Here is a 26,833-nt window from a genome sequence, read left to right as displayed (position 1 = left end):
GTACTACTACCCGGATACCGACAGAGTATATTGAACACGGATTCGTGTTAAGGGAACTCTTGGCCTTACTCCTACATTACACCACACTTGCATATAGTACGGACACATGCGATTTACGTGTGTAAGCCTAGATTAGGATATCCTACCTATTTGTGTCTAGATTAGGCCGTAGTCAATCTTCCAATGACTACGATCGGTTTTAGGTATACGAACAAGTCATGAGTCGAGATCCTCTCTCCACTCCGTTAGTTTAGGGCTAGGATTTGATGCCTTCAGGTGGCACCAGATAAGATGTAAGAAGATTAAAAAATTTCCCTTTGAGATTAGGATAGAAATCTCATTTTTTCCAAGATCTCATACGCTAGTCTCTTCTTGATTTATCCTTAAAATCAATCTTGCGCGATCTCCTAATCTTTTGATCATGTGTCTATCGTTCTTTTCTTATGTGATCTAATCATATCTTTATTCCCCCTCCTAATTGGGAGGAACCATGCCTCAATCCTATGAATATGAAATGATCTAACCATACTTGTGTCCCTCCTCTTAGTTTGCAGGCACTATGTCCACCTGCAAAATTCTAGATTGGATCCGTGGAACTTTAAATGAATCACACCTTGAAATTCAAAGAGTGGACCCGGTTTGGCAACCTAGAGGGGGGTGAATAGGTTGTTTATGAAAACTTTTCATTTTAAAATAACTTTTACCAAAATCACCCTAGTTTTATCCCTTAGTTAATTAAGTTTGATTAGTTGAGATTAAAACAAATATTACAAGTTAATAAAATCTTAAAACCCTTGTTAATTTACAAACTTATTAAGTGATTAAGGAGGCCTAATTAGCACGATTAAGATATTTATGTTGATGGCTAATGCTAACTACTCACTCAACACAAGATAAGTAAATGCAAGCAAGCATACAAGTGAGAGAGAGAGAGAGGGAGTGAGAGAAATGTACCAATCACACAAGTGACACAAGTGACACAAGTGACACAAGAATTTTTAAGTGGTTCGGCGAAAGGCCTACTCCACTCTTCTCAAGGTTGCACTTGAGGATTTCCACTATTGAAGACCACACTCGCTTGGCTCCAAGGCACTTTACAAGTCTCTCCTACACCGCCGAGAACTAAGCACTTCTCCCAAGGGAATTAACAATAGGATGCCCTTGCCACCTTTACACCCGTCTCTCTTACACCGCTGAGAACTAAGCGAACTCCGGAGGGAATTAAATACGGATCCCCTCGCCACCGAATACAAACGAAAAAGAAGAAAATAGCTTTGCCTCTATGTAGGCTACAATGCACAATGAAGCTCCTTGTTGTTGTTTCTCCAAAGATAATACAAATTTTAGCCTAATCCAATCTTAATTAATTTTCTCAAAATAAAGGCACAAGGGATTGGTGAGAGAATTACCCAAAAATAGTTTGCAAATGATTTCTTAGGGTTTGTTAGAGTTGGAAAGGTTTATCATCTTTGTTTAGACCCAAATGATGGGTATAAATAGCCCTTTAACTCAATATGATCGTTTGGGGGCAAAACGGTAATAAACAGGCCAAAAAAGAACTAGCCGTTTGTGCCCCAATGGCTATTTTTCTAGATCAACGCGGTAGACCGAGGTGTTGCGGTCGCCCGCCCTCATCGGGCGCTCTTTTTTTATTTTGAAATTCAAAAGCGCTGCAGTCGACCGGGCATATCGCGGTCGCCCGCCGAGAGCAACCTGGACATTTTTAATTTTGTCCAGGTTCCTATCCGCGGTCGACCGGCCCAACCATGCTGGATTGTTTCTGGATTTCGAGAAACACATCCGCGCTCGCCCGGGAGGTCCCGGTCGACTGGCCCGCTATGTTCCTGTAGGTGCCGGACTTCCAGCCACCTTGTTGCGGTTGCCCTGGTAACCCTGGTCAACCGGCCCTGTTTGAAAATCCATTTTAACAATTAAAAATTCAGGGACTTGATGGTCTTGGGTCCTATACTTTGAATTGATTGTCCTATGGGTCCAACAAAGTGTGGTCACCACTAGGGTCAATCATAGTCCAATTAAGTTCTATTAGGGTGTGTCATAGTCTCTTTGAAAATAATATTTTAAACTATTTAGGGGATTTTAAAGTGTGCCTTGAGAATGAGAGAATGCAAGAGAGAGAGGAGACACATTCTACCCTTTCTACCACTCTCTTGAACTTCTCGAGCTTCATGATTTTCTTCTAAGTTGAGCTTCCATGCTTGATATCTTCAAGTGTTGCTTTAAGCTCCTTTGTCCTTTGAATTGCTTGTTGATTCTCCAGCTTTGGCCTTTATGATCTTCTTTTGTATGTTCAATGCTTTGAGATGACAAGTGTTGGGTTTGAGCTTCTCTTGATTGTACTTCCAAGGCATGATTGGTCCGAATATGCTCCAGCTCCTTTGTCCATTGTTTGGTTAACCTTCAAGCAAGGCCAACTGTGTGTGTACAAGCATGAATTATCCTCTGAATTACCTGTCTAAAGCACAACATTCAAGGCAAACGATTAATCCATAAGGAACTAATCATTTTGGGTTTGTTAATCATCAAAACAAGGTTAGAGGATGAACCATTGGACTTACAATCTCCCCATTTTTGATGATGACAAACCAAATTGATTAGATAGGTGGGGGGATCCTCTTATGAGGATTAGATAAGCAAGATAATAGTGACTGCTCCCCCTCAACATATGCATAAGATAGATTCAACCAATTATAGAATAAAATGGATATGACTTATGGATCTAATCAATTTCTCAAATTCTCCCCCTTTTGGCATCGGCAAAAAGGAAGAATATACATTTAAGCACAAATCATAAAGCACCAAAGATATGCAATGAGTATAGGTGCTCCCCCTCCCCCTAACTTCTTATCATAATTTACCAAGTGAAATCAAAGTATATATGGCATGATAAGAAACAATCAACATAGGAAATAAACACATGACAAATCAAGCCTATGTTGAGAAAACAAAGATACATTCCATTTTAGCTCAATTTTGGGTGTATATGAATAAAACTAATGCTAAGCATCCTTATGACCCATTATAATAATATTGCAAGTTGAACCTTAATATAGACTTATCATGAAAGAAAACACGCAAGTTTAAAGTTTAGCATGATAAGCCCTCATATTTTTTTTTAAATTCCTGATAGAATCTTATCATGAGGTGATGTGTAATTATAATATTAAACTCATCATGATAAGCAAGAATAAATATTTTTCAAGGTAAAAACATTCTCTTAAATTGTCATGCATAAAAATAAACATTTGATTCTAATATGGCATGACAACGAGCTTTAACATGGATACATAGATAGCCAAGTGAAATACACATGATAAGCACTCAAATTCGTAGAAATTAAGATTAGCATGTTAAATTTTCTCCTACGAATGTAGTTTTAAAAAGATGTGCAAGTTTTAGCTTTTGTTTAAAAAAATAAATCATGTAAGCTCCCCTTTTTTTGTTAAGATATTCAATTCTTAGCACAATTAGTGGAGAAATGTCTGAATGGATAGTGTAATCATTTTACAATGATCCATATAAATATAAAGACAGCAACAATTAGCTCTCCCCCTTAGTATTTGTCATTGGCCTTAGATGAAACCTATGAATCAAGGCATGACAAGGCAAAATAGGCCAAATATATAGCAATGAATGCATGGCCAACACAAAAACTTATCTTTGGACTAGATGATAACATATTTGATCATCCAAGATAAGTCAAAAGCCTAGAAGGATGTAACACTAAGTCCTAAGGCTATGGGCTTCTTGTTTTAGATTGATTACTTAATATCACAAAATAAGCCCATACAAAACACATATGAAGCAACAATGCTCCAAATGAGTGTACTTATCATATTGTGGAATGATACACACATTAGGATTCATATGATAAGTAACTAAGGATAAATTTACCTTTAAGCTCCCCCTTTGAAAATGAATCATGCAATGCATGAATCTAAATTGATGTCCTTACATAGACTCCAAAGGTTATTGGATGTATTTCTAAAAGATAACCTATTAGACTCAACCCTTGGGCTACAAGACACTTTACTCTCTAAGTGTTTGTTTATCATGATTAAAATGATAGCCATAGTCTAGCTCTTCATGATAAACAGTCATAGCACAAAAGATATGCCAATTTAAGCTCATGCTCCCCTTAAGTGTTATATTAATCTTCACAATTTCAAATTTTACTTCCCTTAAGTGTATATCATATATACTAGATAGGAAGATCACACAACAACATACACCTATCCATGTTTGAGATGTTGGCACAAGGCCACATGATTAAGTGTTTTAATTAAGATGATGGTACCGTTCCCTCAAGAGGGCATAAACACCGATTGAATATCCTTTAATTTTAAGTTTGTCATCTCATATATGTAGATACTATCAAATAGGGGTGATATATATATATATATATATATATATATGAGAAAACATTTCCTACACACTTGTGTAGGTAAGTTACCTACACACTAGCTTAAAATACAGTGGGGGCCCACATTGTTTGGGTGATCCAAACCATTCATTTGAATGGTCCTCACATAGATAGGGTGTCCACAAAAAATCAGATCCATAGGATCATCCTAACCATTCAAACTATGGAGGCAAAAAATGGACTAATTTGTGAAGGTTTATACACGTCCATTTTACCTCCACAAATCGTAGGGTTGGGATGATCCTATGGATCTGATTTTTTGTGGACACCCTATCTATGTGAGGACCATTCAAATGAATGGTTTGGATCACCCAAACAATGTGGGCCCCCATTGTATTTAAGTAGGTAACTTACCTACACAATTGTGTAGGAAATGTTCTCTCTCTCTCTCTCTCTCTATATATATATATATGAATACTAATTAGATTCAATTCTATAGAGCTTAGACATAAAAGAATGGACAATAAAGTACCATGTCTAAGAGAGACATCCATGGCTCATGAGTGAGAGTATACCACTATGGGTAATCATGAGGAAGATATGATTTATATCAAAGCTTCCTTGGATAGTCTACCAGCTTCGGTCACAAAGAACATGATACTTAAGGTACATGGTCCAAATATCTACTTCCTACATCCACAAACCACTCATGTAAAGATAAGTCATTAAGCACAAAGTGCGTAAGCCATTGAAAACCAAAATGTGTGGGAGACACTGTTGCATACAACCACCGCATTTAGTAAATGCCCAACTATGAATCTAGATTCAAAAGATATTTTCAATTCAAGTCATGCATTGAAGCTAGACATATTTTCAAATTCCCTACATGATATATCCTTTTATGAATTTAGGGAATAATCCAAAGATTTTAGAATATATTTATCAAGTGATACTGATGTCGAATTTCAAGTAATTGACATCAAGTCATCCTTCAATTTGCTATTAGGACGAGCCTGGCTTCACAGAGTGGGAGCTGTCCCCTCTTCTCTGCATCAGAAGCTGAAATTCATGAAGGGTAGCCGAGTAATAACAGTTTGAGGTGACGAAGACTTAGAAGTAGGTGCTATCTTATCTGATCCCCATGGCAAGTAAGCCAAATGTAGTATCTACCTCAATGGGTTCCACCTTGATGTCACCCATATCAGCTGGGAGCAAGCCAAGAAAGAATTAATTCCCCTCACTCACGATATCAATCCTGGTGTGTCCACTATGTTCAAAATTAACGGATACATCCCTGGCATGGGATTAGGACGATATCAACAATGGGTAGTCCAAATTGATGATCTGCAATTTCCTTCCAACGTCGGTATGACTGGTTTAGGATATCGCAACACATATCAGGAGTAACAAGCCATGTACCGCAGTCTAGCCCGAAGAAGATCATACAGAAAAGCTGGTTAGGTCATGCCAATGCCAGAATTTCGAGCAAACCCTGAATGGTCAGTTTTGACGAGAAGGAGAAGACTTCCTTTGCTATGATTTTCCAGAATGGTCTACATATCCCATAACAGGCGAGAGAGTCCTTGGTTTTTAGATTTTCATTGCTACGGTTGGCTAGGTGAAGAAGATGATATTTGGTGGTGAAAGCAGTACAGGTGTGAAGAGACTTTAAAGTTTGATTGGGCAGATTACCTTGAACCGGTGCTGATGTGATCAATGTTCCAAGAAGACCCTCTGGTAGTCTGCATGATCAGGGAATCCTTTCCACTGTTCTCTCCGCAGAGTATGATTGCCAATGCTGACAATTCAGAACTCTCCAACTGAACAGACACCTTCGTCCCACTCCTCACTACAGTTATCCCTTCAGATGCAAATTTCTCATCCTCTGAGTCAGACTCTTCATCTGATTCTGACTCATTTTCTGAAAGTGTTTCAAATGTAAATGAGCCTAAAGAAGGCGCGTCAGTCATTTCTTCCGATGTATCTTTTGAATCAATCAAAGAACTTTCTCTGTATTTGCCTTTGTCTCTTGATAATAACCCAACCACTTCTAAAACAAGTCTCGCGCCGTGCCAAATTCAATCTGGGACGTGCGAACATCCCGTTTTCAGATCCCCAACGGAGTTTGCAACCAAATTCCCAATGAACTTTGTACCCAAATCCCCAGCGGAGTTTACAACCAAATCCTTAGCAGACTTTTTCCCTAGTAAAGTTTATACCCGCAGAGTACGACCAAATCAGGTATTCAAAACTAGCAAAAGCCCCATGAGGCATCATCCCCAGCAAGAGTTTTTCGAAACCCTTTCAAAGCAGACTAAACCCGTCTTGAACACGGTATCTAAATCTGAGCGAACCCGTTTTGTTGCGTTAGCTCTCCAGGGTCAACCCGTTACTACACGGTAGCTCTCCAAACCCGACTAAACCCATCTTGAACACGCTATTTAAATCTGAGCGAACCCGTTTCGACGCGTTAGCTCTCTCGGGTTAACCCGTTATAATGCGGTAGCCCTCCAACCCAGTATAAACCCGTTTCCACACGGTATTCAATCTGAGCTAACCCGTTACGGCGCATTAGCTCTCTCGGGTCAACCCGTTATCACACGGTAGCCCTCCAACCCAGAGTAAACCCATTTCCACATGGTATTTAAATCTGAGTTAACCCGTTACGACGCGTTAGCTTTCCAGGGCAGGTCCGTCTGAACACGGTGACACTTTCAAATCAGAATAAACCCCTTTCCACAAGGTATCTAATATGAGTTAACCCATTATGGCGCGTTAACTCTCTAGGGTAAGTCCTGCCGAACACGGTAGCCCTTTCAAACCCTGAATTAACCTGTTTCCACAAGGTACCTAATCTGACTTAACCCATTTTGACGCGTTAGCTCTCCAAGGTAAGTCCGTCTGAACACGATAGCCCTTTTAAAACAAGAATAAACTCATGACTCAATTCCCCAGCAAAGTCAATGAAATCTGTCTGCGCATGGTACCTTTTTCAAACCCAGAATAACCCTGTTTCCACACGGTATCTAATCTAAGCTAACCCGTTACAACACATTAGATCTCCCTGGTTTACCATTATCACATGGTATCCCTTTCAACCCAGAATAAACCCGTTTTCGCACGGTATCTAATCTGACCTAGCCCGTTATGGCGCGTTAGCTCTCCAGGGTCAACCCGTTATGGCACGTTAGCTCTCCCGGGTAAACCCGTTATCATGCGGTAGCCCTCCAACCCGGTATAAACCCGTTTCCACACGGTATTCAATTTGAACGAACCCGTTACGACGTGTGAGCTCCCCAAGGTAAGACCGTCTGAACACAGTAGCCCTCTCAAACTAGTATAAACCCGTTATCACACAGTATCCAAATCCGAGCGAACCCGTTACGACGTGTTAGCTCTCCCTGGTCAACCCGTTATCACGCGGTAGCCCTCCAACCCAGAGTAAATCCATTTCCACATGGTATCTAAATATGAGTTAACCTGTTACGACGCGTTAGCTTTCCAAAGCAAGTTCTTCTGAGCACGGTAACCCTTTCAAACCAGAATAAACCCGTTTCCACACGATATCTAATCTAAACTAAACCGTTATCACACGTTAACCCTTCAATCCAATAAGAACCCATTATCACATGGTAGCCAATACCGAGCAAACCCGTTATAACGTGGTAGCTCTCTAGGACGCGTTTATTGTTTTACATAAATCACTTTCCAAACCAAAAGTGTTTCGCTCCTGCAATGATCCTGCAGATCAAATCGAGGCCCGAGTCCCCGTTTGTACACGGTAACTCATCATAATCAGGCACTATTTAATACACAGTGTCATATAAAAAATCTTACGATCCGTCGTACCAATCAGCAGGTGTCACTTTGACATCTCAATTATCAGTGTCCGCACTGGATGTCTATAATGACGTCCCCAGAGGTCCCTCCTTGAGTCATGTATCCTTAACTTGATTCCTGATGTCCCTCCCGGCTGTTAGTAATGACGTCCATCCTAGGACTCGTTCTAAACGGTCGTATTTTCAAAAACCCCAAAACCGTCGGCGAGAGATTTCCACTCGATGACCTGACAGCAAGATTCTTCAGAGAGGGCTGCATGCCCAAGGACTTGATGTGAGTCTTGCAAGCTTATCATTAGCCTTCATTGACAAAATTTTGCTGTCTCCTTACTTTGGCATTCAGGTGCTTCGCACCCTCTACCAAAGAAGGGCATCTGTAGACACCCAATTTTGTCAAGATAGTATTAGTGATAGGTGACGCGAGGAAGAACCTTATGACGAGTTCAAGAGCACTAGTTGTGTTTCTCCCAAGCTCTCTTTAGGGCAACAAACTATTTCTGAAAGCCGTTTCACCACCACCAGAAAGCCTGTTTCCACACAGTAATCGCCTTTCTCGGCAAACCAAAAGCCTGTCTACACAGCACCCGCCTTTTATGCCATCCACCAGTAGGCCCGTCTGCACGCGGCATTCCCAATCGGGAGGTTAACTTTGGGTCCAAAACTCTCTTTTTGGGCCCAAAGGACACCCTGTCTCTCGAAAGCACTCGATTTCTGATTTATTGGAAAGCCCTGAACACAAGGAATCCAATGGACCTGACTGCGTGCGAATCAGAGTCCAATTGGAAGAGATATGGACGACCAAATGCATTGATAAGAGACAAAACCACCACCACCTGAAAGCCCATTTTAACACGGCAACTGCCTTTTTCGTCGAAGCAGAAGCCTGTCAACTCAGCACCCGCCATTTTTGACATTCATCGGTAAGCCCGTCTGCACACAACATTCCCAATCGGCAGGTTAAGTTTCGGTCTTAAACTCTCTTTTGGCGCCCAAAGGACACCTGGCTTCCTGAAACCACCTGATTTCTGGTTCATTGGAAAGCCTTGAACACAAGGCATCCAACAGACCTGACCGTGTACGAATCAGAGTCCAATCGGAAGAGATATGGATGATCGAAATTGCTGATAAAAGACGAAAACACTACGGAACAAAACAGAGAAGAGACGAACTATCGCTGCGACTGAGGACGACAACACCCAGATATTTATGGGTGATGTCATCCCCAACTTCGCCTGAGACGAATTTGGATGTCGAGTAGATATTTTTAACCCCTCCCCTATGGAGGGTTAAGGTTTTTAACACTTACCTCTCTCTCTCTCTCTCTCTCTCTCTCTCTCTCTCCCCTGGTGTATACACTATGTTTCAGTGTATTTCTCCCCCTTTCAAACCCCAAACCCCTACAGAAATTCAAACAGAAACCCTAGTTAGCTTGCTTTAGAAGAGAGAAAGTAGAGAAAACTAGGTAGCTCTTTTCGGACGTCGGCATTTCGCCGAATTTCCGAAGGTTCAGAGCGTTGTTTCTTTTTTGGGCCGTTGTTTTGCCGAAATTCACAGAACTACAAGCTACTTTTCCATAGTAGCACCGTTGTTCTGTCGAAATGTCTACAGGAACTTTTTCGGCTATACAATGCCGTTACGCTGCCAATTTCTCCGCAGCCTTTTGAGGCTCCCCTTTCAACACAAGCGCAGTTACGATGCCCAACTCTCTCCAGTGGTAAGTTAAAAATCCTAAAAAATGTAATTCCTTTACTTTTCAGTTGTGTATTTACAAAACAGGTAGGGTGGGTTTCATCATCCGTGATGTCAAGCCCCTCTACCTGCTTCTTTACTACTTTCTGCTATTTATAACTTTCATTTACAAAACGGGTAGGGTGGCTTTCATCGTCCAGATGTCAAGCCCCTCTACCTACCCCTTTACTACTTTATACTATTTACAACTTTCATTTACGAAACTGTTAGGGTGAGTTTCATTGTCCAAATGTCAAGCCCCTCTACCCGCCTTTTACTAATTCTAGCACTTTACTGCTTTCTGTACTTTTACATTTCAAAGTAAGGTACGAGGTTGAGGTGTCAAAGAGACTTGTACTGCTACGGCCGAGCGCTTGAGACATTATTCCCTCCTACTTGTTTTTACTTTCTGCAATTTACAGCTTTTTGCACAGTAAGGTGCGAGGTGGTGACATCATAAGATCTCAGGCGCACAAATTGCCCCCTGAACTTAGGATATAAACCCCTCTGCCATACTTTTACTTTCTGTACTGTCATTTTCTGTTTGATTTATGGAGAGGGGGCCTACTTGGGATCAGTTGCAGAGTTCCCTTGGAGCCTGTGACACATGGTCTCAAACAGGATCGAACCGAACCGCGCCTTTGTTTCGATTTTTCCTTTCCTTTCTGTACAGTCATTTTTCGTTTGATTTAAGTTAACCCGTGTTGTGAGTAAGTTACGATGTTTGGATCTTTCGTAAGCAACTTACAATATCAATCAGGTTAACTATCACTTATTTTTTATTTCTTTCATGAATACACTTCATTTACATTCGGTATTAAGCATAATCTAACATGGGAAACAAAATCAAATCCTTTTATTTTAAATCCTTTCAAAATGCCAATTTAAGTTACGAGACCGGATTAATCTGGGCAAGCGGGGTGCTTAATACCTTCCCCAATTATAACCACAACCCTTACCTAGATATATGTAAGGACCACGCCTTAAGCAAACATAGTAAAATATAAGGTTCTAGGCCCAGAGCAAAGGAACCCCTGATTTCTATTCTTCCAAATAAAATTCGAGTCGTTACTCATTTCCTTGGAAGAATAGACACGGGTCCTAGGCCCTAACCTAGGTGGCGACTCTGAGTTTCTTTAACTTACGAAGTTAGGACTATGTTCCCGAGTTCGTGAGTAGTGCAGATCAAATAACACCCCCTCTTTGAAAACCCGATTGTGGTGATCCCCTGTCGTCCTGCGCAAACACGGGAAAAAACCGGCTCCCACATCAGGCAACAGATCTACATTCTGAGATCGCAGATCATTGCAGCGTCATTTATAGGTCCTAGGTCCCTTACCTAGGTGGCGACTCTGGTCATCATCTTTTGCGTGAAATTCAGATTTCTTTAGTATCCCAAGTTTACGGAAAAGATTATTCATATCAATAATTAAAAGCGCACGTCTCTCGCATGGGTATCGAGAGACCAAGAGGGAGACGGGTTGTGCCCCCCTGTAGACACCCAATTTTGTCAAGGATGTATTAGTGATAGGTGACGCGAGAAAGAACCTTATGAAGAGTTCCGGAGCACCAGTCGTGTTTCTCTCAATCTCTTTTTAGGGTACCTAACAATGTTTTCAACCACTGAAAGCCTGTTTTATATTAGCACCCACTTTTTTTGACAAACCAAAAGCCTGTCTACATAGCACCCGTCTTTTACGGTATAAACCGGAAAGTCCGTCTGTACACTGCACTCCCAATCAGTAGGTTAACCTAGGGTCCAAAACTCACTTTTTAGCACCCAAAGGACACCCTCGTCGGATTCGTTGGAAAACCTTGAACACAAGGAATCCAACGGACCTGACCTCGTGCGAATCGGAGTCCAATTGGAAGAGATATGGACGACCGAATGCCTTGATAAGAGACGAAACCGCCGCCACTTGAAAGTCTGTTTGCACACGGCACTCCCAATCGACAGGTTAACTTTGGGTCTGAAACCTTTCTTTGGTGCCCAAATGACACCCAGTCTCCTGAAAGCACCCGATTTCTGGCTCATTGGAAAGCCCTGAACATAAAGAATCCAACGAACCTGGCCGCGTGTGAATCGGAGTCCAATCGGAAGAGATATGGACGATCGAACATATCGACAAGAGACAAAAAAATACTACAAAACAAAACAGAGAAGAGACGAACTATCACGGGAAGCGGGGACGACATCATCCACCTTTATGGGGATGATGTCATCTAAGAATTCATCCCAGACGAATTCTGGTTCAAACCAGATATTTTTTACCCCTCCCCTATTTGGGGGGTAAAGGTTTTTTTAACACTTATCCCTCCTCTCTCTCTCTCTCTCTCTCTCTCTCCCCTCAGGTGTGTACACCTTCTTTCAGTGTATTTCTCCTTTTTTCAAGCCTCAAACCCCTGCAGAAAATCAGACAGAAACCCTAGTTAGCTTGCTTTAGAAGAGAGAAAGTAGAGAAACACTAGGTAGCTCCTATCGGACGTCGGCCTTCCGCCAAGTTTCTGAAGGTTCATAGCGTCCTTTTTTTTGTTTACGCCGTAGTTCTGCTGAATTTCGCAGAACTACAAGCTACTTTTCCATAGTAATGCTATTGTTCTGCTGAAATCTCAGCAAATTAGGAGGCATTTTCGGCTATACAGCGCCGTTGCGCCGCCGATGTCTCCATAGCCTCGAAGGCCCCCTTTCAACTCAACGCGATAGCGCTGCCGAATTTCAGAGAACCCAACAACCTATTATCAATATAGCGCCATGGTTCTGCCGAAATTTTGGCAATTTCTGAAGTCACCTTCTTCCAACAAGTGCGGTTACGCTGCCCAACTCTCCAGTGGTAAGATTAGAAAACCTGAAAAATGTAATCCATTTACTTTTCTATCATAAAGTAAGTTGCGAAATCAGGCTTTGCCGAAAGCAACTTACGATACAAACTTAAAAAATGTAATCCATTTACTTTTTTGTCGTAAAGTAAGTTGCGAAATCAGGCTCTGTCGAAAGCAACTTACGATACAAACCTAAAAAAATGTAATCCATTTACTTTTCTGTCGTAAAGGAAGTTGTGAAATCAGGCTCTGCCGAAAGCAACTTACGATACAAACCTAAAAAAAGGTAATCCATTTACTTTTCTGTTGGGTATTTACAAAACGGGTAGTGTGGGTTTCATCGCCTTGACGTCAAGCCCCTTTAGCTACCTTTCACTAATTTTAGCACTTTACTGCTTTCTGTACTTTTACATTTGCACAGTAAGATATGAGGTCGAGGTATCAAAGAGACTTGTTCTGTAACGACCCGGATTCTCAGGCTAAATTTTGAGGCAATTCTGAGCCTAACTCTTTATAAAACAGAGCAAACGAGCCCAAAAATCCGGATTGCTACGCCTCTCAAAAAAAATAAAAGAGGCACAAAACACATTCATTCTTTCATACAGCGGAAGTCTTAGTTAAAAACAAATCATTTATTTAATGAAATAGAGACAAAAATAAGGGAAGAGAATTTTATTCCAATACTTTCAATAATAACTCCACAAATTTGCCAAATTAAATATCCATGCCCCAAAGGACTTTGGAAAGAAAACTAAAAGAAATAAATAACTGCCTAAACTATGCCATCTCTCCCCATCCCATTGCCTAGGTCATCTCATCAGCAAATGCTCCTTCGTTTTGATCGATTTGCTGGTTTTCTGGATTTTCGCCATTAAAGTCTGTTGAAAAGTTTTAAAGGTCAGGATGCAAGAATAACGGTTATGCAGAGTAATAAAACTTAACTTAGGCAATTGAAGATGTAAAGATATAATCATCTCATATTAGAGGCATATCAAAGAAATTTAGCATATCAAGAAAGACATGGTATTTGGTGCAACAATAAGCAATAATATAGAGGTTTTTCTAATAACACCTTTGAATTTGCAAAAATAGGACTCCTTGTTAAATATGATTGTTCATTAGAAACTATTGCTCTAGTCATTAGAATCTAAGGTTCTAAAATCGTTTAGAGACTATGCTCTTCCCTTTCCTTCCCCATTAATTTCTATACACAATGATACCCATGTAGAATTATAACCTTCGAACTGTTTTTGTACGAAGATACCTTTCGCACTGTTTTTGTACGAGGAGTTCACGTAGTTCTTTTGACCTTCTCGCCCCTTTTTGGGTACGAGGGAAATGGTATCAAGGGTATAAGAAACTATGGCCTTTAAATCATCTCCATCATAGGGTTGTGGGTTTTCAATGAAAGCCATGAATTGGATTCAAGAATCAAGAAACAAAAACATAAGAGGTTTTATCTAAATTTTCAAGAACTCTAGTTATAGTGTAGATTACAAAACATAATCCGAAATCTTGCCTTTGCCTTTGAATGGATTGGTTTGATTGATGTGATTGATTACTTGAATGGAGAGAATTGAATGAAGCTTGATGGATCTTGGAGTTGAAAGCCCTTCCTTCTTCTCCCTTTCCTTGAATTCTCCTTTTCTTATTCTCCTTAGGTTTTAGGGTTTTGATTTATGAAGAACATTAGGTTATGATAGTGTATATATATGGTCATGAATCTTTTTAGGGTTTGTTTGGGTGTTAACTTACCAAAAAAGGATGGAAATCGGCACTTCATAGAGAGTTTGGAAACTCTCGGATTCTCAATCCGCGACGTTCTCGGAGTTCCGAGGCATTTTCTCGGAGTTCCGAGAATTCTCGGAGTTCCGAGAAATGCTCTCGGAGTTCCGAGAACCGGATTCCAAAACTACTGTCCGATTTCTCAGAATTCCGAGGTTATTTTCTCGGAGTTCCGAGATCTCTCCAGTGGTTCTCGGAGTTCCGAGAATTATTCTCGGAATTCCGAGTTTTATATATATATATATATTTTTTTTGAGGGTTGTTACATGTTCTGCTACGGCCGAGCGCTTGAGACATTATTCCCTCTGACTTGCTCTTTACTTTCTGCAATTTATAGCTTTCTGCATAGTAAAGTACGAGGTGGTGACATCATAGGATCTCGGGCGCACAAATTGCCCCCTGAACTTTCGATATAAACCCCCTGCTTTACTTTTACTTTCTGTACAGTCATTTTCCGTTTGATTTAAGTTAACCTAATCGTGAGTAGTTGCGAGTTCCTTTTAGGGCCGTAAACAACTTACAACACCGATCAGGTTAATTATCACTTATTTTTGTTTCTTTTGTAAATTCACTCCATTTACATTCGGAATTAACCATAATCTAAACAAGGAAAATAAAAATCAAATTATTTCATTTCAAATCCTTCCAAAATGCCAATCTAAGTTAAGAGACTGGATTAAGCCGGGCGAGAAGGGTGCTTAAAACCTTCCCCAATTGTAACCACAACCCTTACCTGGATATCTGTAAGGACTATCCTTAAGCAAACAGAGTAAAATATAAGGTTCTAGGCCCAGAGCAATGGTACCCCTAATTACTATTCTTCCAATGAAATTCGAGTCATTACTCATTTCCTTTGAAGAATAGACACGGGTCCTAGGCCCTAACCTAGGTGGCGACTTTGAGTTTCTCTAAACTTGCGAACTTAAGAGTACGGTCCCGAGTCCGCAACTAGCACAGATCAAATAACATCCCCTACGTAAAACCCGATTGTGGTGATCCCCCGTCGTCCTGCGCAAACAAGGAAAAAAATTGGCTCCCACACCTCCTCACGAGATCGGGTCTCACAGAGCACAACCGCTCAAAGGAACTTAAAACGGCGTTCCTTTCGCCAAAATACATTGAACATGATGAAGAAGATGTAGTAGAACACTTGGCCTTTTTGTAGGCTTAATACAATGTAAAGCTCACAAGATTCTCTAAAAAATGATTACAAACAAAGCCTAATCTAATCTCAAAAGGTTTTGCTCAAGATCAAGGCACAAAGAGAATTGGAGAGAGATTTGACCCAAAATTGATAAACAAGTTTGATTTAGGGTTTTTTTGAGTTGGAACATCAAAATCCTTGATTTTGAAGTCCACTTGATGTGTATATATGGGTATCCAACTCAATATGACCGTTTGGGGGCATTTTAGTAATTTCTGGGTAAAAAAAACTAGCTGTTATAGCCATAACGACTATATTTTTTTGTTCCAGTGAGCTTCACGGAGCTCCGTGGGGTTCCATGGAGTTCCGTACCTGGATTCCAGATTTTAGTTTCAATCTTGTAAAATTTATATCTCATTCGTTTCGCGTAGGATTTCGACGTTCTTATACACGATTTGGATAGAAATGATGTGATCTTTCAGTTAAAAATATTAAAAAAAATATTTGAAAATATTTTGGACCAGTGATGATAGGATTTAGTTGCTGATCAAGGTTTCCCCTTAGAACTTGTTTTTATACTATGTAATGGAATGCCATATGGGTCCCAACATGTTTGTACACCATCATGGTATTTCACTTATCCATTTAAGTCCTTTTTAAGGTTGTGAGTCTCTTTTAAAAATAATTTTTGGGGGTTTTAAGATGTGCCTTGATCAAGAGAAAGTCCAAGAGAGTGAGTGAGAAAGAGAGAGGAATACATTCTACCATTTTGAACAATCTCTTGAATGAACTCTTGAGCCAACCTTCATTTGATCTTTAATATGGTTCTTGGCTTACTTGTGGGATCTTCTCTTGAGCTCCTTCCTTTAACATCTTCTAAGGATGATGCCACCATTGTCTTCAAGCTCTTTTGCATGTTGATCCTTAAGCTTTGACCTTCAATGATCTTCCTTTGCTTGTTTGAATGCTTGAGATGCTTGATGCCGAGCTTCTCCTCGATTTTCCCTCTAAGGCATGATTGATCTAAGTATGGTCCAGCTCGTTTAACTTGTGTTTGGTTCATCTTCAAGCATAGGCCATCTATGCTGATGTGCTAGCATATGTAAGCTTGTGAAATACCTGTCTATAACACAACACTCCATCGCAAGACATCGGTCCATAAAGGGCTAATCAATTTAGGTTTGTTGATCATCAAAACAAGGTGATTAGTTGAACCCATTGGAACCCTTGGGCTTACAATCTCCCCCTTTCTGATGATGACAAACCAGATTGATTAGATAGGTGGGATGAACCTCTTAAGATGATTAGATGTACATGATAAACATTACTAACATTACTACTCCCCCTCAACATATGCACAAGTTAGATTTAACAAAATATAGTATAAAATGCATATGGATTATGGACATCTAATCAATTGCGCAAATTCTCCCCCTTTTGGCAACAACAAAAAGGGCAGAGTAGCCAGTTAAGCACAGTTAATGACATAAGAGATATTCAATATGCACTCCCCCTATCTACTTATCATGGATACATTATGATTAAGTTAAAATATGCATGATAAGAGTATAAGAACATAAGAAATCGGATGAACTAAGACAAAACAGGCCTCTGTTGAAAAAATAAAGAGACATACCATTTTAGCACAGTTTTAGGGTATATAAGAATATATCTAATGTTAAGTAACCCTATGACCCATTAAATAAGAGTAATGTGGCAAGTTAAAGCTCATTATATACTTATCAAGAAATAAATAATGCAATTTCAAGGTTTAGCATGACAAGCCACCAATTTTTTTTTTTTGAGTATGTAAAGATAGATATGCAGTTTAAGCACAATCAAAGGATCTTTAATAGTATGAACATTCTAAACACAGTCCTATGAAGCCGATGATCATATAAGATTTGACAGTTAAGCTTCCCCCTAAAATTTGTTATGCATGAATATAGATGAATCAAGGCATGGCATAACAAGCAAAAAGATTAAGAAGATATGACATTGAAGGTTCTATTATGAAACTATCATGAATATAGGGTAATCAACTTGAGTGCACATTATAGGGACAAATAAAACATAGATATATAGATTGACATTTGTAAGGACTCTTATGTTTTGTTTAGTATAGATTGGGCACAAGAAAAGAGTGTCACTGAAATAACTTTATGGCCCATAAAACGAGTGATGATATAACATTTCAAGCTATTCCTAAGGCTTATCATGAAGGATTTAAGAAGCAAAGTTGAGAACAAGGAATGATAAGCAATTGTTTTTTGTCAAGATTTACAATTTTGAGCACAACTAGTGGGGAATGTTGAAATGGACAATGTAAGCATCTTACAATGATCCATGTAAACATAAGGATATGACTATTTAGCTCTCCCCCTGAGTATTTATCATTGGCCTTAGGTGAAACAAGGAAGATAAGGCATGAAAGAGCAGAATGGGCTAAAGATATGACAATGAATGATCACCCAATGAATGTTATCATGGAGATTTGTCCAAATAGATTTAAAAGCAAATGATAAGGGAGTTAGTTCATAAGAGATGGACTAATTAACTAAGGCACGGTCCTATGAAGGATATTTCTAGAGAATTTTCAAAAAAAAAATTCTAGAACATGATACTTATTAATGGCAAAGATGATGCCATATAAGTCCATCCAGGATAAATCTGAAGCCTAAGAAGATATGATAGTAAGGATAAGGCTATGGGCCTTTTGTCTTATACAAAAATTGATAGATGATCTCAAAATAAGAACATAAGACAAGCTCGAACAAAACACATATAAAGTAGCAAGACTCCAAATGAGGGTACTTATCATATGTAAGAAGATGCATATATGGGAACCATATGATAAGTCCAAGATGGGACATATATGACTTTGAAGCTCCCCCTTTGAGAGTGAATCATACAGTGTATGAATACAAATGGCTGCTCAAACATAGTCTCCAAGGGTCGTTATGCGAATAGTTGAAGGTGAACCATTGGGCTACAATTGCATGTTTGCTAATACCAAATAAAATTATAGGTGACTAAGCAAAATACACTTCTCCTGAATATGTCCATATAGTATATAATAAGGTAAGACACATAAGATTGATCGTGGTTTAGATGTTGGAAAGAAGCCAAATAAATTAGATGTCTTAATTAAAGTGATGGTACCGTTCCTTCGAAAGAAGTCATGAACACCAATTGAATAGCTTTTAACTTTAAGGTTTAACATCTTTACCATGCAGCTAATACCGATCAAGGGGTAATAATATATAGAGTGCTATACAATCAATAAACAATCACACCAAGGATAACTAATATAACGATTCAAACAACCTATCATAGGACAACCAACTCTATTATTTTGAGACAACTAGTTGTATTCAATTTTCCTAAAGAAACAAACTAGTTTTCATCTCTTGTCTATGTGTTTGATGGATTTGAGTAAAAAATCAAGTTATAATTATAAAACACATTTTAGCCTAAAACACATGTTTCTAATTTATGTCTCACTTTTAGGCACAAGTTAGGCTATATGACCATCGTCTCATGAATATAAGTTTGGGTTCATTAGTTAAACTTCCCAAATAGCTCAAACTTAGTGATGTAATTTTTTGATACACATAGATCACACATATATAATAGGCAAAATATATATCAATTTGAATCAATCGCCATTAGTTAAGGAGATTTAATAAATATAACAATTGATTTCCCTCTTTAATTTGAAGTTCACACAAATTTGGATTATTCAAGATTATTTAAACTTTATGAACTCATCATAGATCATATGGATATCATAGATAAGTAAATATATAATATACTCCATAGACTATGTATACATATGTTTGTTGTGAAGGATTTGAGATAAACAAAGTTTCTTAGCATTTCACATTATCTTCACTTATTAGTGTGTTTTATTCATCTTTGTATTTTTTTTAAACAAGTGAAACAAATGTCATAGATGAATGATCATATTAAAGATCATAGACATGATTAGTACAACGAGAGAAAAAGATAACTCATATGGATTTCTCATATTGAACTAATATCATTTTTTTTTAGACGATGTAAGATTTTAAGTTCAAATGGATTATTTCAAAAGCCAAGTGATTTCAAAAAAATTTCATGGATGAGAGTCACCTTAGGCTAATGAATCAACTTATGAATTTCTCATGACATATATTATAGATTTTGAAATTCATTAAGCTTTGTATTGTGACCCATATCTGTTTCAATTTTGCTAAATAGAATCTGATAGACTAGGTGAACACCTTAGGATCTAGCAAATATTAAATTGGACCTACTTGGACTGAAGACTTAGAAACCAATCTTCAACCAACTAGGCAAATCCTATGAGTCAATGAGGCTACTAAGTGTATGAATGAGATTCAAGTGATATACCAAACACTTAGACTATATTACATGATCATACCATTACGAGAGAATACAATCTATTATGCACGATGGCAATCAAATATATCATGTCATAAATGGTATGAATACTACATCATAGATACATAGACATCAAGCTAGATAAGCATATTTGTATCTATGATTCAATTTCAAATGATGTGATCTTTTAAGTACTAATGGCTAGACATATGATATTCAATAATTACATGTCTAGTATGGAATTCAAATGATTTATCATTTTAGCACAAACTAGCTAGATGCATAAAGTGAAGTATCTAGTGAACCTCTTTTTTTTTTTTAAACAAAGATATGACAATCAAGTGCATGTGAGAAACAAAGTAATGATTGAACTTCAAATCCATGTATCTATCTTAATTTCTTTTAATATACCAATTCAAGTACAACCCTAAAATCTACTAGAGCAACAAATGACTTAAGTAGGGGATTTTGGAACCCAAACCATCTTGGGTCCACTCAAGTTTGTCCTATAAGATAAGTCTTTTCCAACCCAAACAAACTTGCTACTTTTTACAAATCTAAACCTCCAGCTAGATTTGTAATGTCCAAATCTTCCACAATAATCACAAGAAGCATATGAATAGGTAGATGAGGGGCAAGATGAACAACAAGAGTGTTTACAAATATGTTTATCCTTTTCTTCTTGTAGTTTCTTGTATTCCAACTCAATCTTTTCTTTTTCTAGTTTCATCTCCTCAATTTTATCTTCTAAGTAATCTATTTGATGAGATGAGCTAGATCTTAATTCTTCTTCATCTTCACTCAATAATTTATACTTTTCAATGAGCTCAATGTTTTCATTCTCTAATTTTTTATTTTCTTCAAGCAACTTCTTTTCTTTGCTTGAAGTTTCATTGAGTTCATTTTGGAGGGTTTCTATTCTTTTTTCATTGAGTCAATGGTTTTCTTAATAAATATATTCTTTTCGTCTCTATCTATTAACTCATTGTAGAGGTCATCATATCCCTTTCTTAGTTCTTCATATGACACTTTATCTTTAGGGGGATTCTCTTCTTGAATTGATGCTAAAAGACAAGGATTTGTTTTATGAGATTTTTCTATTTCATTCCAAATGTGTTTAGCATTTTTACAAGATGCAATATTCTCAAACATACAACTAGGTAATGAACAAGATATAGCAATCATAGCTTTGCAATTTTGAGAAAATATTTTTTGATCATAATCACTTAGTCTCTTGGGTAAGGTAAAATTGTATTCGATTATCCGCAAGATATCTCCATCTTGACTTTTAAGATAGGACTTCATACGGATCGACCAAGATCCATAATCAGCTCCATCAAAGCAAGAAGTCTAGAAGCCATTAGGTTGCTAATAGATCGTTCTCTTGTAGGTTTTCAAATGAAAGCCTCTATAAGAGCCTAAGCTTTGATACCAAGTGAAATCCCAATAGGTAACCCAAGAGGGGGGTGAATTGGGTGTCTTTAAAATGTTTTAGAACTTTGGAAAACTTTCTTACACTAGTTTTAAGTAGATCAAGAATATGGATTAGTTTTAGAGTCAAGAGTAGAAGCACTTACCAAAGAGAAGAAGAGAAGAGACAATGAAGCTTGACATAAGATTTTATAGTGGTTCGGTCTTAAACCCAAGACCTACTCCACTCCTCCCAAGTTGATCTCTTGAGGAATCCACTAATGATCTTCTAAGGAACTTAAATATGGGGCTCCTTTCGCCAAATACAATCCGAGCTCCACTGCTCAATCTGAGCACAATCACTCTAAGGAACTTAAATACGGCGTTCCTTTTGCCAAAATACAATGAACAAGATGAAGACGATGTAGTAGAACACTTGGCCTTTTTGTAGGCTTGATACAATATAAAGCTCACAAGATTCTCTAAAAAATGATTAAAAATAAAGCCTAACCCAATCTCAAAAGGTTTTGCTCAAGATCAAGGCACAAAGAGAATTGGAGAGAGATTTGACCCAAAATTAATAAACAAGTTTGATTTAGGATTTTTTTCAGTTGGAACATCATAATCCTTGATTTTGAAGTTCATTTGATGTGTATATATAGCTATCCAACTCAATATAACCTTTTGGGGGCATTTTGGTAATTTCTGGGTAAAAAAGAAACTAGTTTTTTTTGTTCCAGCGAGCTTCACGGAGCTCCGTGGGGTTCCACGGAGTTTCGTACCAGGATTCCACATTTTAGTTTCAATCTTGTAAAATTCATATCTCATTCGTTTCTCGTCGAATTTTGACGTTCTTATACTCGATTTGAATGAAAATGATGAGATCTTTTTGTTAAAAATATTTTAAAAATATTTGAAAATGTTTCAGAAAAGTGATGATAGGATTTAGTTGCTGATCAAGGTTTGCCCCTTAGAACTTATTTTTATACTACGTAATCGAATGCCATATGGGTCCCAACATGCTTGTACACCTCCATGGTCATTCACTTATCCATTTAAGTCATTTTCAAGGTTGTGAGTCTCTTTGAAAAATATTTTTTGGGGGTTTTAAGATGTGCCTTGGTCAAGAGAAAGTCCAAGAGAGACAGAGAGAGAGGAATACATTCTATCATTTTGAACAGTCTCTTGAATGAACTCTTGAGCTAATCTTCATTTGATCTTCAATATGGTTCTTGGCTTGCTTGTGGGATCTTCACTTGAGCTCCTTGCTTGACATCTTCCAAGGATGATGCCACCAATGTCTTTAAGCTCCTTTGCATGTTGATCCTTAAGCTTTGACCTTCAATGATCTTCCTTTGCTTGTTCGAATGCTTGAGATGCTTGATGTTGAGCTTCTCCTTGGTTTTCCCTCCAAAGCATGATTGATCTAAGTATGGTCCAGCTCCTTTGACTTGTGTTTGGTTCATCTTCAAGCATAGGCCATCTATGGTGGTGTGCTTGGATATGTAAGCCTGTGACATACCTGTCTGTAGCACAACACTCCAAGGCAACACATCAGTCCATAAAGGACTAATCAATTTAAGTTTGTTGATCATCAAAATAAGGACTTTAGTTGAACCCATGGGAACCCTTGGGCTTATAATAACCATAACCCTTACCCAGATATCTGTAAGGACCACGCCTTAAAGCAAACAGAGCAAAATATAAGGTTCAAAGGCCCAGAGCAAAATATAAGGTTCAAAGGCCCAGAGCAAAAGAACCCCTTTGGTTACTGTTCCTCCAATGAAACTCGGGTAACAGTCCCCTTTTCATCGGAAGAACAAGCCCTAACCTAGGTGGCGGCTTAGAGTTTCTCTTTCTTGCGAAGTTAGGACCTCGGTCCCGAGTCCGCATGAAACACATATCAAACTAAACACTCCTAGAGATCCTGATGTGGTGATCCCCTGCCGCCCCGTGGGAAAAAACTCGCTCCCACACTTTCCATCAGGGATCTTCTTGCTCTTGAACATTCATTTGCATCCAATGGGTTTAATACCCTCAGGTGGATAAATGAGAGTCCAGACCTTATTGGAATACATGAGTCCATTTCGAATTTCATAGCATCCATCCATTTTCTCGTATCGAAGTCTAACACCGCCTTTTTGTAGTTAAAGGGATCTGTATCTTCTGTATTCACTTCACCCAAGTAGACAAGTCTATCGGGTTGTCTGACCTCCCTACTATTACTTCAGAGTATTGGAATATGTTTCGTGGGTACTTGCTCAACTTCCTCATATCTCTCTATTGGATTTTTGGGTTACTCTTCTAAGGCAATCCTATCCTTTCCGCTCGCATCTTGAATGAACTCTTTTTTTAAGAATGCGGCATTTCGGCTCACAAAATAGTTTTGCTCACCAGGGTTATAAAATATATAACCCTTTGTTTCCCTAGGATATCCAATAAAGAGACACCTATTGGTTCGTGCCTCCAACTTTTCAACACCTATCTTTTTAACATGGGCAGGACAACCCCATATCCTCATATGGAGTCCTTGGTACTGATTTAGTTGGTACTCGATTAAGGATGTAGAGCGCCGTTTCTAGGGTGAATCCTCATAGAAACAAAGGTGCCTGAGCAAAGCTCATCATAGATCGAACCATGTCTAACATTGTTTGATTTCTCCTTACTGACACACCGTTTAACTTTGGTGTTGCAGGTTGAGTTCATTGAGAAACTATTCCGTTTTCTTTTAAATAGTCCTTAAACTCATCCGAGAGGTACTCTCCTCCGCTATCGGAGTCAAGTGTTTTAATCTTCTTATTTAGCTGGTTTTCTACTTTATTCTTGAACTCTTTAAACTTTTCAAAGGTCTCAGACTTACGTCGCATTAGGTACAGGTAGCTGTGCCTTGAATGGTCATCCGTGAAAGTCACAAAGTAGACATACCCTTATCTCGCAGGATGAGAAAGAGGACCACATACATCCGTATGTATCAATTCCAATACACTTTCGCTTCTTCCCCTCTTGCCTTTGAAGAAATTTTAGTCATTTTGCCTTGGAGACATGGCTCACAAGTTGGAAAGGGTTTCACTTGGATTAAATCTAATGGACCATCTTTCACTAATCTTGTGATCCGCTCTAAGCCAATATGACCTAATCGAAGATGCCAAAGATGTGTTGGAATTACCGTGTCCCTTGCTCTTTTGAGGTTTGGAACATCAACACTCGGAATATTCTCTACATTGCTTACATTCTCTAAGAAAATAATTATGTATAGGCCATGACTCATTGTACCTTTCACAATTAAGGAATTTCTCTTTTTAATAAAAACAGAATTTTTATTATAACTAGTAGAATATCCATCATCAAACAATTTTGAAACTGAAATTAAATTCCTTTTTATTGAAGGTACATAGAGACAATTCTTTAATATTAGATAATCGCCTGCGAATGTCAAAACATAATCTCCTACAGCTTGGACAGCAACCGTTGCTTCAATTCCAACCTGTAGGGTGAGCTCGCCCTCAGTCAACCTTTTGATTATTCTGAACCCCTGCAAAATATTACAAATGTGTGAGGCTGCACCTGTGTCTACGCACCAGAAAAATACAGGACCAATCATATTGGTTTCAGTAACAAAAACTTGCAACATACCTGAGTGAGGTTTGTTTCCCTGCTTGGTAGCTAGATAGCTCCTGCAGTTCCGTTTCCAATGTCCAGGTGTTCCACAATGGAAGCATCCGTCGTTGCCCGTGGTTGACTTCTTATTTTTAAAGTTCTTCTTGTTCTTTACCACTGGCTTGTTCTTCTTAGAACCTTGGCCTTTTGCTCTTCATTTTTCTTTACCTTTAAGCTTAGGTCCTGAGGGTACATTACCCTCTGCAAGGAAGGCACTTTTCTTATTACTCTTTTGCAGATCTTCAGCTGTCTGAAGTTGATTCATTAGCTCTGTCAGGGACATTGTCATTTTGTTCATGTGGTAATTCATAACAAACTCTTTGAATGACCCACATAGGGAAGACAAGACAATGGCGATCTGCGTCTCAGCATCCATGATGGCCCCCAAGATGTCGAGCTCGTTTAGATAGCCCATCATCTTTAGCATGTGGTCCCTAACTGGGGTTCCCTTTACCATCTTGGTGGATATTAGGCCTTTAATCGCCAACAACCTAGTTGTACGATGTTGCTCTCCAAACATTTTATTAATATTTAGCATTATATCCGAGGCCATTGCTATTCCAATATGTTGCTGCTGTAGCACATTAGACATGGAACCATATGTAACACTTTGCCATCTCATTGTCCTCAAGCCACTTAGACTTTCTATCGTGGTCTACTTGAGGCGCATCGAGACCACGTAGTTCAGGCTCCTCAGTGGTAAGAACCCATTAAACTTTAGTGGCCATGAGAACTACCATTATGTTTCTTTTCCAGTCGAGGTAATTTGGACAGTTAACTTATTTTTCATCTAGGATCTTAGCTAATGGGTTGAATGAAGCCATGGTATCTATGCGCAAAGGAAAGAGGCATAATTAGCAAAACTACCATTTTAGTGAATTTCATGACATGTCCATCGGATCTGGTATTTTTATCTACGATGGAACCGCCTACTAGACGTCTCATTCACGGGCCCCTCAACCTCATGAATCAAGAGAAATGAATAATTTCTCCAATGGGCATCGAAAACTTATTCAACAACTTTGAATAAGCGGATTCATCTAATCCTATGATATCCGATTTATGTTTGGCCCCCAAGCATTGCAGTATGTATATCCTTTGGGCGTCAATACCCTTTGCTTGGTTAAGTTATACCCACCGCCTGGGAAAACTATGCAATCTATAATGGCTTCTGCTCTGGCATGTGACCAATATATCATGCACATTCTCCTTATCCTAATAGGAATCTAACGGTTTACTCTAGTTAAGAAATAAGATCGGCTTCTGCTTTGGCATATGACCGTCCTATTTTCTAGACTTGTTAACGGTTAGATGGCTATGGAAGGCCACGAGGTCTTGTCCTTTCGACTTAACCCCGTTTATCAACTTAATATTTTAAGAGGTTTATTTAATGTGGGAATTACAATCATCATTGTGTATGTTTGATTTAGGCATCCATTGTATAAAAGAAAAACATACATCGCAAACCAAACCATGCCATCCATCACATGAAAAGCAAACAATCAAACCATGAAAATAAAAACACGCCATCCATGAAGCCCAAGTTGGCATCTTGGATCATATGGATTCTCCCACTAATCTTATTTGAATAAGGGAATCCCTACAACACCATCTTGCCAAATTGAGGGTGAATTATGGGCAACTTTGAACAAAGGCACAAGGGAAACTTCACTGACCTCAAAG

General features: G+C 38.7%; 1 protein-coding gene across 1 annotated transcript; it reads right to left on the bottom strand.

The window, feature by feature from the left end:
* Positions 1 to 6,459: 6,459 nt before the first annotated feature.
* Positions 6,460 to 25,772, bottom strand: LOC143885844 (uncharacterized). Its single transcript, XM_077389895.1, has 2 exons — positions 25,319 to 25,772; positions 6,460 to 6,584 (listed from the first exon to the last, which is right to left on the bottom strand). The coding sequence occupies exons 1-2, from the start codon at positions 25,770 to 25,772 to the stop codon at positions 6,460 to 6,462; spliced, it is 579 nt and encodes a 192-aa protein (XP_077246010.1).
* Positions 25,773 to 26,833: the final 1,061 nt, after the last annotated feature.

This window comes from Tasmannia lanceolata, unplaced genomic scaffold, assembly GCF_043159265.1.
Source record: "Tasmannia lanceolata isolate RefF3 unplaced genomic scaffold, GAP_Taslan_0.1 ptg000011l, whole genome shotgun sequence".
Classification (NCBI taxonomy): Eukaryota; Viridiplantae; Streptophyta; class Magnoliopsida; order Canellales; family Winteraceae; genus Tasmannia; species Tasmannia lanceolata.
Note: the sequence above shows the minus strand (reverse complement) of the source record. Positions and strands in the feature narration are given on the sequence as shown.